General features: G+C 50.0%; 1 protein-coding gene across 4 annotated transcripts in view; it reads left to right on the plus strand.

Annotated features, from left to right (window-relative positions):
• Nucleotides 1–510: 510 nt before the first annotated feature.
• Nucleotides 511–19,370, plus strand: part of DCAF12 (DDB1 and CUL4 associated factor 12) — a 65,387-nt gene continuing 46,527 nt past the window's right edge. For 3 of the 4 annotated variants that reach the window (XM_073553174.1, XM_073553175.1, XM_073553177.1), the window contains exon 1: nt 511–782. In XM_073553174.1, coding sequence (XP_073409275.1) covers nt 720–782 — 63 coding nt within the window. In that variant the 5' untranslated portion in view covers nt 511–719. The remainder of the gene's footprint in view (nt 783–19,370) is intronic. The other variant, XM_073553176.1, reaches the window with a different exon arrangement.

A 19,370-nucleotide genomic window follows, 5' to 3' on the forward strand; every position in this document is an offset into this window, starting at 1 on the left:
AATATAAAAATAGCTAAACAAAAAAAAATCTTGACACCTTTGGTTCGGCTACAGCCGTCCTGACCCGGAGATTCGCCCTTCCGGGTTATTTTTAGTGTAAAGTGAATGCAGTAAAAACAAAAATAAAAAAAACCAAGGTGGAATTGCATTTTTTTTCTCCATTTCACCTTTCAGCGTATCTGGCATTTTTTTTTTCATGTTTTTCAGTAAAGTGAACGCGTCCAGGAAAAAAAAAACAACCCTTGTAAGGCGACTGTGACGGAAAAAAATAAAAAAAAGTCATGGCTCTTGGAAGAAGGAAAGAAAGAATGCAAACAGAAAAAGACCAACCAGCCGCATGCAGTGCTGGAAGCCAATGATTTCTCACAACACGCGCTGGGCTCGTCCGTACTTCTCATAAAAAACGGACAGAAGAACCGCAGTCGGCTCAGCGCACAGCGCCCCCTCATGGACGGACACGCCCACCGCTAAGCAATTACCATATCTCCGCCTCCTCTGTGTTGCCAGGAGACGCAGGCGTGGCCAGCTTACGGCGTAGTATGACGTGTGACACCCGCCGCTCGGGGTGAGAGGTCACGTGTCGGCCGTCGCGTTCTGGTTTTTGTCGTTTTTGCTGGCCGTGCTCTGTGCTGCTCTCGGTTCCGCCTCCCGTTATATGACAGATCTTCCAGCGGCCCGGGCGGTCTCCATGCGGGCGCGGGAGCTGTGCGGGCGAGAGCATGACCCGAAGAGCAGCTAGCAGGAAGAGGAGAGCGGCGCCGGGAGCAGGCCCCGGGGAACAGGTCGGTGAGAGGCCGGCGGGAGAGGGAGGCCGCACTGGAGGGGATGTCCGGTATACAACCGAGGGGAGAGCAAGAACGGACAGCGGGGAGCAACGGAGACCGGGGCGGTGTATAGATGGCTGTGAAGGGAGCACACTATGGAGGCAAACATCATGTGTGCACACAGCACTGAGCCTGCGTTATACCCCAGAGCTGCACTCACTATTCTGCTGGTGCAGTCACTGTGTACATACATTACTGATCCTGTACTGATCCTGAGTTACCTCCTGTATTATACTCCAGAGCTGCACTCACTATTCTGCTGGTGCAGTCACTGTGTACATACATTACAGTACTGATCCTGAGTTACATCCTGTATTATACCCCAGAGCTGCACTCACTATTCTGCTGGTGCAGTCACTGTGTACATACATTACATTACTGATCCTGAGTTACATCCTGTATTATACCCCAGAGCTGCACTCACTATTCTGCTGGTGCAGTCACTGTGTACATACATTACATTACTGATCCTGACTTACATCCTGTATTATACCCCAGAGCTGCACTCACTATTCTGCTGGTGCAGTCACTGTGTACATACATTACATTACTGATCCTGAGTTACATCCTGTATTATTCCCCAGAGCTGCACTCACTATTCTGCTGGTGAAGTCACTGTGTACATACATTACATTACTGATCCTGTACTGATCCTGAGTTACATCCTGCATTATACTCCAGAGCTGCACTCACTATTCTGCTGGTGGAGTCACTGTGTACATACATTACATTACTGATCCTGAGTTACATCCTGTATCTCTTTTTTATTATAAAAGTACAAAACAAAACTTACAGACAAACGCAATAAAAAACCCTTTATTCATAAACCCCAAAAATGTCCAGCAGAAAAAATGCTCCTCCATTTCATTAATACCCCCCAGCAAAGGAAGAGACCTCAACCTATATCGTTTTTTTCCCTTCCTATGTACCTTTTTTCCCCTCACACTCATACTCATGCATTCACCTCTAGAAAAAAAAAAAATATTAGGCCAACAGCCGTAAAGAAAGTAAATGGGCCACCTGGCCAAAACTTATATACTGTGTGTGTGTGTGTATGTATGTATATATATATATATATATATATAACATTTTTAAAAAATTTTATTTTATTTTTCCCTCCTAAACTAAACTACCACCATTCCCCAAAGATCCCACGAAAGCTTGTGACCTATCACACCGCAAGGTCCATACAAGTTTATGGCCTTTTTTTCCCATCTTCTTGGCATCCCGCCGGACGTCCATTCTTCAAAACCCATTACCCCCTCCCACCCAAAAAAAACCCCACCCCACCTAAACTAAATCCCCCCTACACGCATCATAGTACACCTACAACATATATACAGTTGTGGCCAAAAGTATTGACACCCCTGCAATTCTGTCATATAATATTCAGTTTCTTCCTGAAAATGATTGCAAACACAAATTCTTTGGTATTATCTTCATTTAATTTGTCTTAAATGAAAAAACACAAAAGAGAAGGAAGCAAAAAGCAAAACATTGATCATTTCACACAAAACTCCAAAAATGGGCCAGACAAAAGTATTGGCACCCTCAGCCTAATACTTGATTGAACAACCTTTAGCCAAAATAACTGCGACCAACCGCTTCCAGTAACCATCAATGAGTTTCTTACAATGCTCTGCTGGAATTTTAGACCATTCTTCTTTGGCAAACTGCTCCAGGTCCCTGATATTTGAAGGGTGCCTTCTCCAAACTGCCATTTTTAGATCTCTCCACAGGTGTTCTATGGGATTCAGGTCTGGACTCATTGCTGGCCACCTTAGAAGTCTCCAGTGCTTTCTCTCAAACCATTTTCTAGTGATTTTTGAAGTGTGTTTTGGGTCATTGTCCTGCTGGAAGACCCATGACCTCTGAGAGACCCAGCTTTCTCACACTGGGCCCTACATTATGCTGCAAAATTTGTTGGTAGTCTTCAGACTTCATAATGCCATGCACACGGTCAAGCAGTCCAGTGCCAGAGGCAGCAAAGCAACCCCAAAACATCAGGGAACCTCCGCCATGTTTGACTGTAGGGACCGTGTTTTTTTCTTTGAATGCCTCTTTTTTTCTCCTGTAAACTCTATGTTGATGCCTTTGCCCAAAAAGCTCTACTTTTGTCTCATCTGACCAGAGAACATTCTTCCAAAACGTTTTAGGCTTTTTCAGGTACGTTTTGGCAAACTTCAGCCTGGCTTTTTTGTGTCTCGGGGTAAGAAGTGGAGTCTTCCTGGGTCTCCTACCATACAGTCCCTTTTCATTCAGACGCCGACGGGTAGTACGGGTTGACACTGCTGTACCCTCGGACTGCAGGGCAGCTTGAACTTGTTTGGATGTTAGTCGAGGTTCTTTATCCAACATCCGCACAATCTTGCGTTGAAATCTCTTGTCAATTTTTCTTTTCCGTCCACATCTAGGGAGGTTAGCCACAGTGCCATGGGCTTTAAACTTCTTGATGACACTGCGCACGGTAGACACAGGAACATTCAGGTCTTTGGAGTTGGACTTGTAGCCTTGAGATTGCTCATGCTTCCTCACAATTTGGTTTCTCAAGTCCTCAGACAGTTCTTTGGTCTTCTTTCTTTTCTCCATGCTCAATGTGGTACACACAAGGACACAGGACAGAGGTTGAGTCAACTTTAATCCATGTCAGCTGGCTGCAAGTGCGATTTAGTTATTGCCAACACCTGTTAGGTGCCACAGGTAAGTTACAGGTGCTGTTAATTACACAAATTAGAGAAGCATCACATGATTTTTCGAACAGTGCCAATACTTTTGTCCACCCTCTTTTTTTATGTTTGGTGTGGAATTATATCCAATTTGGCTTTAGGACAATTCTTTTTGTGTTTTTTCATTTAAGACAAATTAAATGAAGATAATACCAAAGAATTTGTGTTTGCAATCATTTTCAGGAAGAAACTGAGTATTATCTGACAGAATTGCCTGGGTGTCAATACTTTTGGCCACAACTGTATATATTGTGGTGTAGTGACCACTGTGTCCGCTAGGGGGCGCTGTGTGGATGTCCCAAGAGAGAGGGTGAGTGGCAGAATCCTGAAGGACCGTTATGTATCTCAAGGTGGGTGGCCTTGAGATGGAGACTTGTGTGTGTGTTGATCAGCAATGATACTGCTGAGGTGTTGTTTCAATGTGTCAGGGAGAAGTCTCCAGGTAATTGAGGAGGCGGGCGGGCCCAGTTAGGGTATGTGCACATGGTGTGGATTCTGCTGCGGATCCGCAGCGTTTCTGCAGCTGCGGGTCCGCAGCAGATTTAGGTGCGTCGTACAGTACCATTGTTTTCAATGGTAAACTGGAAAACGCTGTGCACATGCTGCGGATTTTTCCGCGTGGTTTTGCTGCGGTTTACAATCCGCAGCATGTCAATTCTTTAGTGTATAAACGCTGCAGTTTCACACCTCATCCATTATGAGGTGCAAAACCGCAGGACTTTAGTCCTGCGGATTTATCTGCGGTTTTTACTACAAAATCCGCAGAGCCAAAAAACTCCGTGTGCACATAGCTTCACCTGCAAACCCACCCAGGGTGTGTGTTTGAGAACGTTGTGATAAGTGTGTTAATGGTTCAAGGACCTGTGATGAGGTCATAGCCATGTGACCCGGTGGGCGTGGCTACGGATCGTATAAGGTGGCCAGGGTAGGTCACATGTAGTGAATGCTGGGACCTGGTTTGTTCGTTTTGGAAGGTCCCGTCTCAGAGAGATGGGGCTGTCTTCCTGACAGCAAGGAACGCTGTGTTGAATGGCTGCATGTGCCTGATGATTCCCTTGACGAAATGGACGTCTGCAGCATGATGAAGGAACTAAGAGGAAACCCTGACGTGGGTGAGATAACTGAGACTGACGATCCTGTGTATGCATAACCTGTGTGACCACAGGGATTGCAGAGCTGAACTCTGTCATGGACGCTATGCTGATTAAGTGAACTTTATGTTGCCGCTGTGGGTTTATGATGCTAAATAAACCGCATGGACTATGATTGTTTATGGAAAACCCGTGCCGGATCTGGTTTTGTGGCGGCTAAGTGAGTATCCCCTACTTGAATAACAGCGCTACCTCACAATATATACAATCTTATAATAACATATATCAATAATATCTACTATATAATTGTCTAATTCTGTCTGGTGCAGGATTTCCGTTACAGACAATCAGCGACAGGCGCAGTGCGCAGGTGCAGTCCGGAATTCGAAGGACGCACGCCACCGCTACTGTCGGGAGATCAGCGGCGTTAGCCGCTGATCTTCGGACGGTTGCCGCGGGTCATCTCCGGCCGCACTGACGTCAGCGGCGACGCACCCGGTAGATGACCGGCGCTAGCCGGTACCCAGGGTCCGGAGGAGAGGAGACTCCTCCTGACCCTGGGTACCATAAACCTGTAAAAAATAGAATTAAAATAAAAAAGTGATCTCACCTTCCGACGGCCCCCGGACTCTTTCCCTCCTCTTACCACGTGCCCGGCATCTTCCGGTCCCAGTAATGCTTTGCGCGAAAGACCGCTGATGACGTCACGTTCTCACGAGAGTGACGTCACCACCGATCCTTCACTGCATAGGCAGCATCAATAGTAAAAATCCACACTTGCGGACAAAAAAGAATATTACTCCTTCTTATCCAAAACGAAGCGAACCACAATTATATTAAAAACCTGTAACTCTATTAAACAAAATAAAGACATTTAAAATTGGCTACATATTCATTGCTTCCTGACCTGTACCTAAGTATCATTAATAATACACTAAGAAGAGCAGTTTATTTAATCACCATCCAAAACAAACCATTAATATTCCTATCCAGAAAAAAATCATATCCTGGGAGATCAATGACATGATTTTTTCTGGATAGGAATATTAATGTTTGTTTTGGATGGTGATTAAATAAACTGCTCTTCTTAGTGTATTATTAATGATACTTAGGTACAGGTTTATATGAAATAACACTTTGGATATGCGTATGGATTAGAACCTCCATTGTTATTGTGTGCTGTTTTTTTTTTTTTTTTTTTTTTTTCCCCTTTTGGGGTATGTTATCAGGAAACAATGAATATGTAGCCAATTTTAAATGTCTTTATTTTGTTTAATAAAGTTACATGTTTTTAATATAATTGTAGTTCGCTTCATTTTAGATAAGAAGGAGTAATATTCTTTTTTTGTCCGCAAGTGTGGATTCATGTGTTGAAGTGTTTATTTAAATACTTGGAAAAAATTGTGGTTTGAATCAATATTAAAAAGTTGATCACAATTGTCAAACACTATGCTTAACAAGTGTGACCAACCTGTCAATCACATTCCAAGCGATGCTTCAAATCGCTTGGAATGCGCTTGAATTCCGCACTCGAAAATGGCGTGAAAAACGCATGTTTTACGAGGGAAAACGCATGCGAATTGGCCATAGTCTAGAATACCCGATGCGTTAGAATCGGGCCACCATCTAGTATATCAATAATAACCACTGCACACCTTAACCATGACCAAAGAACAGGCCCAAGTCCAATGCTTGCAAGCCCTATGCCCGGGTTACCAATTAGAAAACAAAAATCTATAAGAGGGATACAGCCCACCACCAGGAACTGGAGACCATAGAGGCTCTCGCCCTAATCTACCGCACATCACCCTGACCCTCCCTAACAACACAAAAGAGAAAAAAACCTGTCCCTATAGCCCAACCAATCGCTCCCTACCTGTCCCTCAGTGACCCTCACTACCAATCTAATACTAACTACCTGTCCCTAAAGACTGTCCCTATCTGTCCTTCCCTGTCCCTACACATCTATCTGACCCTAAAAAATAAATATAAAAGGATAAAAAAGACTAAAGTCCTCGTCACACACAGCGATCTCGCTAGCGAGATCGCTGTTTTTGTGACGCCAAAGCGATCTCGCCAGCAAGATGGCTGTGTGTGACGGGGATCAGTGACCGTCCCCCCTGCTTGGTATCGCTGATCGTGCTCGATCGTCCTGGGCCATTATTTGATCGCTGGTCTCCCACTGGCCAGCACGCATCGCTGCGTGTGGCAGCGAGAGACCAGCGATCAGCGACGCTGGTTTCTAATGTAAACATCGGTTATCCAGGAGCCGTGCGGCTCTTAGATACCCGATGTTTACCTTGGAAACCAGTGTGTACGCCAGTTTCCAAGGTAAACAGCAGGCATCCAAGAGCTGCGGCTCCTGGATACCCGATGTTTACATTAGAAACCAGCTTGCTCGCTGGTCCTGATCGCTGGAGGGGCTGTCTAACGATGTCCCAGCGATCCCATCCATGTCGGATAGTTGGTGGGATCGCTGGGACCTCGTTATGTTTAACGGGGCCTTAACTCAACCCTATCACAGGCACACAGAACCTAACTCTCCCTAGGGCACGTTAAAGGAGAAACCCCTCCATAGAAGTGAGGCCCTCCCTGCACCCAGCCTCTCAAACTCCAGTGAGCGCACTTTTGCCAGGTCACCCAGGATGTTCCTAATCACCTCTTCCCTGGGGAGGACTTTCCGCTGAGTAGACACTAGACACCGTGCATTCCATGTGTAGAACCTAGTTACTAAACTAACTAAGAAAACAGTGCCCTGATCTCGGCCACCAAGGGACCTGAATGCCCCATAGAGCCACTCCACATAGGAGAGGCCTGCCAGCCAATGGAACACCCACCCTGCTGTAGACCTCTGTATTAAAGGTACACCGAAGCAGGAAGTGCCCCATGCTTTCAAGCATACCGCCACACTCCTCGCGGGGACAATCCCAGTCATCAGAGCTCCTGCACTTCAGGTTGTCCCTCACAGCTTCCCATGGAAGCAGCGCCAAGTCCTAAAACTTCAAGGGGATCCGCTTAGAGTTCAATAACTCGAGCCCCACCTTCAGATCCCGGCTTGGGCAATCCCTGAGCGCCAGGGGCTTCTGAAAGTGGGTCAACAGGACCCTATTGTCAAGAAACCTTCTCAACATGATCCTGATCTCCCAGACCCCACCGACGGATCACCTTCAGAACCGGGGTAACATAAGCCGGAAGATGCCCATGAGGTGTATGAAGGTCCTTCACCTGCCCTCCTGTCTCCCATTCCTGGAAGAAAGGCCGAAACCACCCCCTACAGAATACCCACGGAGGAGCCCTCTAACCAGAGGTTGGCGATGTTTGCCTTAAGAAAGGTTTTTACTAGAAACACCAGTGGGTTGACCATACCCAACTCTCCTAGTCTCCTCGTGCGGTACGTGACCTTCCTCTTGATTTAGGTTCAGCCTATTTCCACATAATAATTGGAAAAACAGGCTGTAGACCCGTGTCCAAAGAGGCTCTGGCAAGATGCAGACGCTGCCCAGATATATTAGCAAAGGAAGCAAATAGCCCTTGGCAAGACTAACCCTTTCCCTTAGGGTCAAAGACCAACCCTTCCACTGATCCACCTTCTGGGCGGCAACCTTAAGTCTGCCCTCCCAGTTTTGCTGGGGATAGTCCCCCGGGCCGAAACTGATGCCTAATAATTTTGCTGTGGCCTGAGGCCCTGGAAGGGTGTCTGGGAGATCAAAACTTGGATCTCCCCCTCCCAGCCAGAGACTCTCACACTTTTCCCGGTTGATCATGGACCCGGATGCCACCGAGTAGCGTTCAACCTCAGATATCATCCAATCTGCCTCCTCTCTCGAGGATACAAAAAGAGAAACGTCAGCATACGCCACTACCCTCAAGGCGGCCTCTGGCTCCACCTGATCCATCCCGACTCCCACCAATGGTCTGCGCTCCACCCTCCTTAAAAGGGGGTCAATAGCGAACACGTATAACGGTGGGCTCAGAGGACAGCCCTGGCGGACACCAGACCTCACCTTGAAAGGGTGTCCGACCCAACCGTTCACGAGCAGAAAAGTCTCTGCCCCATTGTATAAAACTCTCAACCAATCAACAAACCTCCCAGGCAGACCATACCTCAGAAGGACGGACCAGAGGTACTCATGGTTAACCCAGTCAAATGCCTTCGCCTGGTCTAAGAACAGCAAGTACCCCTTCCAGTGACCTGACCTGCCCTGCTCCACTGCCTCCCGGACACCGAGCAACACTAAATGTCCTGCGGCCTGGAACAGCGCAGTGCTGGGCCTCCGAAAGGAGCTGGGGCGCAAACTTCACCAACCGATTAAAAACACCTTTGCCAGAACCTTTCGGTCCGTATTGAGAAGCGCTATGGGATGCCAATTCTCAATACGGGACGAGTCTTTACCCTTTGACAGAATAATCAGGGCTGACTTCCTCATTGAACTGGGCAGAATGGCCAAGGAGAGACACTCATTAAACACCTCAGTCAAGAGGGGGACCAAAGAGTCCCTAAAAGTCTTGTAGAACTCAGATGTTAAGCCATCCGGACCAGGCGACTTTTTGGGCCGGAGCCCATCAATCGCCCGTCTCCCTTCCTCTTCCCTGAATGCTTCTGTCAAAACATGAAGATAGGGGTCATCCCCCGGCTCAGGGATGTTTTCAGCCAGGAAAGCCGACATCTCATCCCGATCAGGATCCCTCCTCCCCAAGAGGTGTGAGTAGAAGGATCTGACCACCTCCAGGATCCCTGATTTGAATCTGTTCAGGGATCCCGTACTGTCGATCAGTCCTGTCACCATCTTACAATTCACTGACAACCTGCAGTTTCTGTAAGGGTCGGGCGAGTGGTACCTCCTGAAATCCCTCTCAAAAACCAAGGATATGTGTGACGATTAGGAACAGGCTACGTCCGAGCGTGGACCCTCTGGATCGCGGATCCGGAGCCCCTGGGACGAGCACGCCAGGTGAAGACCGACCCCTATACAGGGATCGTTTGGGGCAGGACCACAGGGGACAGAGGTGCGACAGCCGGAACCAAGAGGGACGGCTCGAAGGACAGCAAGGCTATGGGAGACAGACAGAACTAAGGAACTAGAGCAGGGATTCCTGGGCGGGAAGGAGGAACAATAGGAGCAGCAGGGAAGGGTATGGAGAGACAGGCGGAGAGGGTCTAACACAGCCGACAGACAGGGAAGACACTGGGGAAATGCACAGACAGAGCGGGGCAGGCAAGGAGGGCGGTACAGGGACAGAAGCGGAGCAGACGGGTGACAAGGAAAATATGTGAAGTGAGGACTACAGTGGAACTGTAGCGGTCAGAAAGGTGCAGGAGTACCACATGATCACCAGGCGCCCTCCTCATAGGGAGGACGCCTGAAATATCCTGCAGCCCCGCCCCTCAGCGACGCCCCCCCCCACCAGAGGAAGAGAGCGGGACAGGAGCGTGCAGGTGCGGAGACGCTGCGGCGGGCTCGGCCGCTGAAGGGGCATCGGCGGCGGGTGCCTATTATACTGGCACCCCTTGAGCAAGGTCTTCACCCTGGAGATTTCCTTTTGATCCCCTCCAGTCGAGACGAGCTGCCGATACAGGCGGTACCTGTTCAGGCCCCTGAGGCTCGAGAGCTGACGGAAGAACCTTGCTACCCTTCTTTTGAAGCTCTCCCACCACTCAGACTTACTGCTACAAAGACCTAAGAGAGGTACCTGGCTCTGAAGAAATTCCTCAATAGACTGTCTTACTTCTGCTTCTTCGAGAAGGGACGAATTCAGCTTCCATAGGCCTTTCCCCATGCGGGGAGTCTCTGTAACATTCAAAGTAAAGAAAATTAAACAGTGATCGGAGAACTCCACCTCAACAGCGGACACAGCAGAAGAGACGGCTTCCTCCTTTAAAAAATCCTATCTATCCTAGACCTACTGCTTCCCCTATAAAAGGTGAAACCCCAGTGAACTGGGGTGTGCTCGATGTGGACATCCACCAGGCGAGCTTCGTTTACTATGCTATTCAGGGCTATGCTATCATAAGCCAGCAGGTCTCCGAGGCCTCCCCTATCACGGAGTCTGGTTATAGTATTAAAATCTCCACCGAAGACCACCTGCTGACTCGTAAAAAGATAGGGCTTGATCCTCAGGAAGAGACATTTACGGTCCCACTTAGATTGCGGGCCATAAATATTGATGAGCCGAAGCTCCTGTCCCCTCATGAAGACGTCAAGGACCAAACATCTCCCCATTTCTACCTCGATCACCCGTCTGCATTCCACCTCCGCGGTCTTAAAAAGGACCGCTATACGGCTCGGCCGCAAGAGACCACTATGAGGGCCCACTCCTCCATTCCCTCTTTGCTTTGTAGATGGACCCCAGGTCCGTTAGTCTGGTCTCCTGCAAAAATAAAATATCAGCCTCAACCCGGGTGAAAAAATCAAAGGCCGTAAATCTAGCCGTATCCGACTTTATGCTGGCGACATTAATCGACGCCAGAGTCAACAGGGTAGTTTCCGCCATCATGGGTGATTGAGTTAGGTGGCCTGTTTTTTTTATCCGTACCCCCCGATTTCCTCTCTCCCTCTGAGGAGGATCCCGACTCACCCCTCCTCTTTAAAGACACCGAGGTGTCCATATCCTCCTTTACAGCACTGGACATCTCCTTCCCAGAACTAGTTTCCTCTCTCCTGGACCCTGAGGTAGTCCCCCCTCCAGAGGAGTGTGAACCCCCGGAGGATGGACCTTGCCACTGCCTGAAGGCACCCCAGATGTAGCGTCCGGTCCCTCACCCTCGACCTCCGACACAACAGAGTCATCAAGGGCTTGGAACCGATTGGAGAGGGGGATCAGAGGAGAGCCGGTGAGCCCTCCCGTAGACACCCTAGCGGTCGGGGGGGCATTACATTTTTTTTAGCCTTGTTCTTCCGACTCTTACCGGTACGATTGTCACCCGTTTTTTTAGGCTGCTCCAGTACCTCTTCATCCAGACTTTCATACTGGGAAGAGTTATCAGAAGCAGCCAACTCCTCCCTCTCCATCCTCCGGATCTCCTCGCTCACCGCCTTCTCCCCCAGGGCCTCAGAGGCTTCAGCTTCCGCCTCCAGGATGGGGCAGTCATCACCCCAGTTGACTGAGGCTTATCCTGCCCCCTGTCCTTACTGCACCTCACCTGTTGCCACTGGTGGGCAAATGTACTAGCCTCGCCTTTCAATGACCCCTCAGTTCCCCTCACGCCTCCACCCTCAGCTCCAGCAGAAGTTGCACCACCGGGGCCCCCCCCCCTTGGCTCCCCCCTGCCGTGCCAGAGATGGTGCTGGAAAAGGAAAGGGGGCAGCGGCTACACGGGTGACCTAGGTCACCACACAGGTGACACCTAATGTCACCACAGGTCGAGGCAAGATGGCCTTTGGTTGCCCCTGGATTCTGTCCTTCCCCAGAAATTCTTAGGAGGGGATGTGAGTGACCATACCACCTGAAACCTTCCACTTTAACATGAAGGTCCATCGCCCTGACCAAATGGCATACTCGTCCCTATTTTTCTTTGGGACCTCCGTGACGTCCCCATAACGGGAAAGCCACGTCAAGATGACGACCCCAGAGAGTGACTCGTTACTTGTCAGGACGATCACCCTCTTTACACTATTTTAGCAAGACGCCGCCTGTACGGCAAAGTCTCGCCATCCGGGCTCCCTTTGCCATTTCGAAATTCGACCAAAAAAGCTCTAAGCCTTCTGGCCGAACAAAACTGACATCGAAGAAGGAGGTGCCAAACGGATGAATCGGGGCAAAGATGTCCGTCGCCCTGAAGTCCATCTTCAGAAGGAGCTCTACAACCCTCGCCCTTGACGGGCATGCTTCACTGCCCCTCCACCGAAGATGGACCACATTCCGCCAGGCCACCCCGTTTCCCCCTCCCTTTTATCTTGGAAGGCAGCCAGGCCGTATCTATTCAGCCAGAAAGGCCAAGTCCACCTCTCTTCCCTCTACTTCGATTGTCTGTTCTCCCTTTTTGAGGGCCTCCAGGAAACTGTGCCGCAAGATGCTCTCCCTGAGGTCCAGAGGTGAGGAAGCCCCCCGACTAGACCCCGAGGCTCTAGCCCCCCCTCCTTAATATCTCTGGTGGCTGGGGGGGGCAGATGGACCGGCCCCCTCCCTGCTCCTCCCACTACCATCAGACACCCCATTCACACTTGCCACCCCATTCACACTTGCCACCCCATTCACACTTGCCACCCCATTCACACTTGCCACCCCATTCACACTTGCCACCCCATTCACACTTGCCACCCCATTCACACTTGCCACCCCATTCACACTTGCCACCCCATTCACACTTGCCATCTTAGACACACTGCCACTCGCATCCTCAGCCACAGACACTTCCATACCCGCACCCCCTCCTCATCCTTTCCATCAGTCACCCCACTCTCGCTCACATGCACACTGGGGTCAATATCATTTTGCCTCTCTTTTTGGGTATTTCCAGGTTTTGCCGTTTCTGCACTGCTACCACCACCTACTGGTGGCATTTTCCCTGCTGGGGGTTCTGCACACAGTGCTGCTGTCCCAGTCATGCTGCCATAGGGTTTTAGCAGCACTGCACCCACAGCTTGCACAGAGCTGCCTCCATCACTGGCAGGGAGGAAGCCAGGAGCAGTTCTGCCTCCAGCTCCATCCTGCGTAGTTGCCGGCGCCCCTACCTCAGGTAAGCCCCCAGACTCGGGGGACCCCGCCAGGCAAGCGCCTTGCTGCTGTCTGCTGCAGCTGCAGTCTCTGCTTCATTGCTGGCCAAGACCATTGTTTTTCCTTTGGTTGGCAAGCCACGCCCCCAGCCTTCAGCTGCACAGCCACCCAAAGCTCCACCCACATGGGCAGCAGGTGCCGAGGAGGCCACGCCCACAGAGACCGGCTGCATCGGGACCCCCGGAGCCGACCCAGAGCCGGGACCACCCCCAGGGAGCGCCCCCCCCACTATCACACCCAGGGCCACAAACAGCCTGGCCACAGCAACTCCGGCGGCCGGCCCCAGGCTAGGCCACTCCGCCTCAGCGTCCACTGGTGGCGGGGCCCCCAGCCCTGACTTCACCGCAGACCCCTCCAGGGGAGCTGACCCCACCATTTTCTTCTTATGAGCCAGCTCTGCCAGAGCCGCAGGCCCCTTCACTTTACTAGGTGCCTGGGTCCCAAGAAGCGATCCAGCTTTAATGGATCTGTACGTGGGGGACCCAGACACCCCAGCGCTCACCGCCGGAGATGCGGAACCGGCTGTCAATCTCTTGCCCACTGGGACGCCCTCAACAACATGCTCCATATCAGACACATCACTACCCCCTCCGTTATCACAAACAGAGGCAGCACCCTGCGTGTCATGGCCTGTAATCTCCCCGCTCCCTTGATGTGGACCCACAACAGATCCCGAGCCGGGGTGGGTAGTGGGTGCCGCACAGTGGGACCGAGGGGCCCCAGAGAGGGGGACATACACAAACTTCTGCACAACAGATGTTTTCTTTATCTTTCTTTGCTTTTCTCTTCAACCCCCTCCTGGTTGCCTCGTCTTCGCAGATCTCATCCCCGAACCTCAGCTGCTTAAAACGGATCGGGAACTTGATCTGCCGGATCTGCTGCATGACGAGGCAGCCCCCCTCACTGCTACTACCACCATCCTCATCCTTCTCCCTCGCTCCCGCTGCCCTCTGAAGGGCGAGAATCTGACAGCCACTTGCTCGGGGGCTATCCCACTATGCGACGCCTGGAGATCTCTTACCAGGCGGTGGGCAAGGCACGACCTCCTCCTCGCATTCCTCTTCCTCATCTCCGCCTGGCCGGAGCTCCGTGGCCCCTCCGCAGCCCCACCAGTCATGGCTCTGAACCGGTCGTCGTTCTCCTGCTTTTCGCAGAGTGGCCCGCTGCCGGCCAGGATCTCATATCTCCGGCTTTCCAGGTCTTGAATGGATTTTTTTTATCTTCCTGACCTCGGCGGATAGCTCGGCCTTCTTATTGCTGGAGGCCGTGTCCGACCTCTCCTTAGCTACCCTCAACTCACCCCAGAGGGATTGAAGCTTCCTTGAGGCGTCCTCATACTCGCAGAGGTGCGCATAGATGTGGGAACCAAAGACCACGGTGGATTCTTTCGCCACCTTGGTGCCCCAATCAAGAGGCACCGCTGCAGCACCCCTGCTCGTACTCTGCCCACCTCCGGGGGGAGGAGCCGCCATGGCCTCGGGGGTCCTACAGGTCTTCATGCTAGATCCCTTGCCTGATCCTTGGCTAGATCTTGTGACCCTAGCCGGAATGGGAGTCCTCCCCCCCCCCCCCCTGCTGGCTTGGACCGGGAGGTGGGAGCTGTGGGCCCAGCCCTGGAGGCCAGTCCCAAAATGAGCCTTCTTTCCTGGGAAGGAGGCAGAAAAAAAATCCTGGATGGAAAACTTTTCCCTTCCCAGGAGCTCTCTCTAGGCAGCACACACACAGAGCACACGGCAAGCTTCGCCTCTTCCTGTATGACACTCAAGAGCTGCACTCACTATTCTGCTGGTGCAGTCACTGTGTACATACATTACATTACTGATCCTGAGTAACATCCTGTATTATACTCCAGAGCTGCACTCACTATTTTGCTGGTGCAGTCAGGGGCGTAACTACCATGGTCGCAGGAGTTGCCACTGCGACCGGGCCCAGCAGGCATATCTTCCAATCATCCCGATTCTCGTGAGACTTTGCCTCATTTTTCAAGGAGATTGATAACATCAGAGACAGTTTTGGTCGACAACCCTCACAGCCCTTCCTCCTAACTGCCCTGCCCTCCTCCTCCAAAACCAACTTCTCCACCATTACAGAAGATCGACTCTCCACACTACTCTCAAGATCACATCTCACTACCTGTGCACTTGACCCGATCCCATCCCACTTCATCCCAACCCTAACCCACCTCTTCAACCTATCACTAACAACTGGTGTTTTCCCCTCAAGCTTTAAACATGCCTCAATCACACCTATCCTCAAAAATCCCTCTCTTGACCCATCCTCTTTATCCAGCTATCACCCTATATCACTTCTCCCCTATGCCTCAAAACTACTGGAACAACACGTCCATCTTGAACTGTCCTCGCACCTCTCTCTTCTTGCTACCTCCTTGACTGTTTACAATCTGGCTTTTGGCCACACTACTCCACTGAAACTGCCTTTACTAAGGTCACCAATGGCCTATTAACCGCCAAGGCCAGCGACACAGTGGACCATTCCCTATTACTACAGACCCTCTCATCTCTTGGTATCACAGACTTGGCCCTATCTTGGATTGCGTCATATCTAACAGACCGGACATTCAGCGTCTCCCACTCGCACACCACCTCCTCACTGCGCCCCCTATCCGTCGTAGTCCCACAAGGTTCAGTCCTAGGGCCCCTGCTCTTCTCCATTTACACCTTCGGCCTCGGACAGCTCATAGAATCTCATGGCTTTCAGTATCACCTCTATGCTGATGACACACAGATCTACATCTCTGGACCAGATGTCACCTACCTACTAACCAGAATTCCTCAATGTCTGTCTGCTATTTCATCCTTCTCCGCTAGATTTCTGAAACTTAATCTGGACAAAACAGAATTTATCATCTTTCCCCCATCTCACGCGACCCCCCCAACGGACCTATCCATTAAAGAAAACGGCTGCCCACTCTCTCCAGTCCCACACGCTCACTGCCTTAGGGTTATTCTTGACACTGACCTTGCTTTCAAACCACATATCCAAGCCCTTTCCACTTCCTGCCGACTTCAACTCAAAAACATTTCACGGATCCGTACATTCCTCAACCAAGAATCTTCAAAAACCCTTGTCCATGCCCTCATCATCTCCCGCCTTGACTACTGCAACCTCCTGCTCTGTGGCCTCCCCTCTAACACTCTCACACCCCTCCAATCTATTCTAAACTCTGCTGCCCGACTAATCCACCTGTCCCCCCCGCTATTCTCCGGCCTCTCCCCTGTGTCAATCCCTGCACTGGCTCCCCATTACCCAAAGACTCCAGTTCAAAACCCTAACCATGACATACAAAGTCATCCACAACATGAGTCCTCCATACATCTGTGACCTCGTCTCCTGGTACTTATCTGCACGCAACCTCCGATCCTCACAAGATCTCCTTCTCTACTCCACTCTTATCTCCTCTTCCCACAATCGCATACAAGATTTCTCCCGCGGCATCCCCCCTACTCTGGAGCGCTCTACTACAACATATCAGACTCTCGCCTACCATGGAAACCTTCAAAAAGAACCTGAAGACCTACCTCTTCCGACAAGCCTACAACCTGCAGTAACCACCGATCCACCAAACCGCTGCACAACCAGCTCTACTCTCGCCTACTGTATCCTCACCCATCCCTTGTAGATTGTGAGCCCTCGTGGGCTGGGTCCTCTCTCCTCCTGGACCAGTCGTGACTTGTATTGGTTCAAATTACTGTACTTATATGTGTTATGTATACCCCTCCTCACATGTAAAGTGCCATGGAATAAATGGCACTATAATAAATAATAATCATTTTTGACCCCCCCCTACCCCACCCACGTCCTGCACTGAGCCACCACGCCCCCCCCCATGCACCCCATCCTCGCCCTCCCGCAGAGACCCACAGCACTGACAGCAGCCTGTCGCTAGGCTGTTTTCTCCAATGTGCGCACAGGACCTGTGATGAGGTTACAGGGGGGGAGGAGTCAGGGGTCACATGATCAGTGGCCTTCGTGTCTGCAGGACTCTGCTGTGCTGGTTGTCATGGTGCTGGATGAGGTAAAGTTTGTGTGGGGTCAGGAGGGGTTTGCAGTGTGGATGTAGCAGAGCCGTGTGTGTACGAGGTGTACGGAGCAGAGATGGGCATGTATTTTGGCATGGGGGGGCCCATAACTTTGTAATTACGCCACTGGGTGCAGTCACTTTGTACATACATTACATTACTGATCCTGTACTGATCCTGAGTTACATCCTGCATTATACTCCAGAGCTGCACTCACTATTCTGCTGGTGCAGTCACTGTGTACATACATTACATTAATGAACCTGAGTTACATCCTGTATTGTACCCCAGAGCTGCACTCACTATTCTGCTGGTGCAGTCACTGTGTACATACATTACATTACTGATCCTGAGTTACATCCTGTATTATACTCCAGAGCTGCACTCACTATTCTGCTGGTGCAGTCACTGTGTACATACATTACATTACTGATCCTGAGTTACATCCTGTATTATACCCCAGAGCTGCACTCACTATTCTGCTGGTGCAGTCACTGTGTACATACATTACATTACTGATCCTGAGTTACATCCTGTATTATACCCCAGAGCTGCACTCACTATTCTACTGGTGCAGTCACTGTGTACATACATTGCATTACTGATCCAGAGTTACATCCTGTATTATACCCCAGAGCTGCACTCACTATTCTGCTGGTGCAGTCACAGTGTACATACATTACATTAATGAACCTGAGTTACATCCTGTATTATACCCCAGAGCTGCACTCACTATTCTGCTGGTGCAGTCACTGTGTACATACATTACATTACTGATCCTGAGTTACATCCTGTATTATACTCCAGAGCTGCACTCACTATTCTGCTGGTGCAGTCACTGTGTACATACATTACATTACTGATCCTGAGTTACATCCTGTATTATACCCCAGAGCTGCACTCACTATTCTGCTGGTGCAGTCACTGTGTACATACATTACATTACTGATCCTGAGTTACATCCTGTATTATACCCCAGAGCTGCACTCACTATTCTGCTGGTGCAGTCACTGTGTACATACATTACATTACTGATCCTGAGTTACATCCTGTATTATACCCCAGAGCTGCACTCACTATTCTACTGGTGCAGTCACTGTGTACATACATTGCATTACTGATCCAGAGTTACATCCTGTATTATACCCCAGAGCTGCACTCACTATTCTGCTGAAGTCACTGTGTACATTCTGATGCGCCGTGGCTCTGCTCCAGCTTATCCCTTTAATGGCAGTGACCTATTGGGGCTCATGTCAGTCTTCAGTGAATAATCTCGTGGCTTGTCCCCTTCCATCCAGTTTATCCTTAGATGGCTAAAAGCATAATGAAAACAAGTTTTCCTTTTTTGACATGTAATACTGCAGATCTTTGGCTCCGTTTGTTTTATTCTCAGTCAGTACGTACCCGCGGCCCCGCCACTGCTCTATTGCGGTGACATTGATGACGCGACTACAGAGTGGTTACATTAGCCAATGACTACTCGGCAGCCTCTTGCACGATTACTGAGCCCAGTGACCATAATAAAAGAAGGTCTGAGAGCAATGCAATGACCACTCTACAAATAATCACTTTATTTTCATTGGGATCAAGCATTTGGGCTATTTGAAAACGGAACCTGCAGTAAGATTTGCCCCGCTGCATTATTTGCCAAGCTTGCAGCTTTATCAGAGGTGATAGTGGCTTCCACCTACGCACTATAAGGGCCCAATTGAAAAGCAGAACTTGATCGATGATCTCCAGATGAGGACTTTGGCCAGTAATTAGTCATTTTATAGGTTGTCAATAAGTGATTTATTTATTTTTTTTACATTTTTAGATTTTAAGTCGTAGGATAAACAGAATGGTTGACCTCGTTAAAGGGCTAGTCTGCTTAGGTAACTTGGTTTTTATAGTAGGGGATATGGTTTATCATCCGTTCATGTCATGCAGTTTGCAGAGCTGCTGCCAAGATCTGCCTTTGGTCTATGTGTGAGG

This window comes from Dendrobates tinctorius, unplaced genomic scaffold, assembly GCF_039654945.1.
Source record: "Dendrobates tinctorius isolate UK_male_01 unplaced genomic scaffold, ASM3965494v1 ptg000197l, whole genome shotgun sequence".
NCBI lineage: Eukaryota > Metazoa > Chordata > Amphibia > Anura > Dendrobatidae > Dendrobates > Dendrobates tinctorius.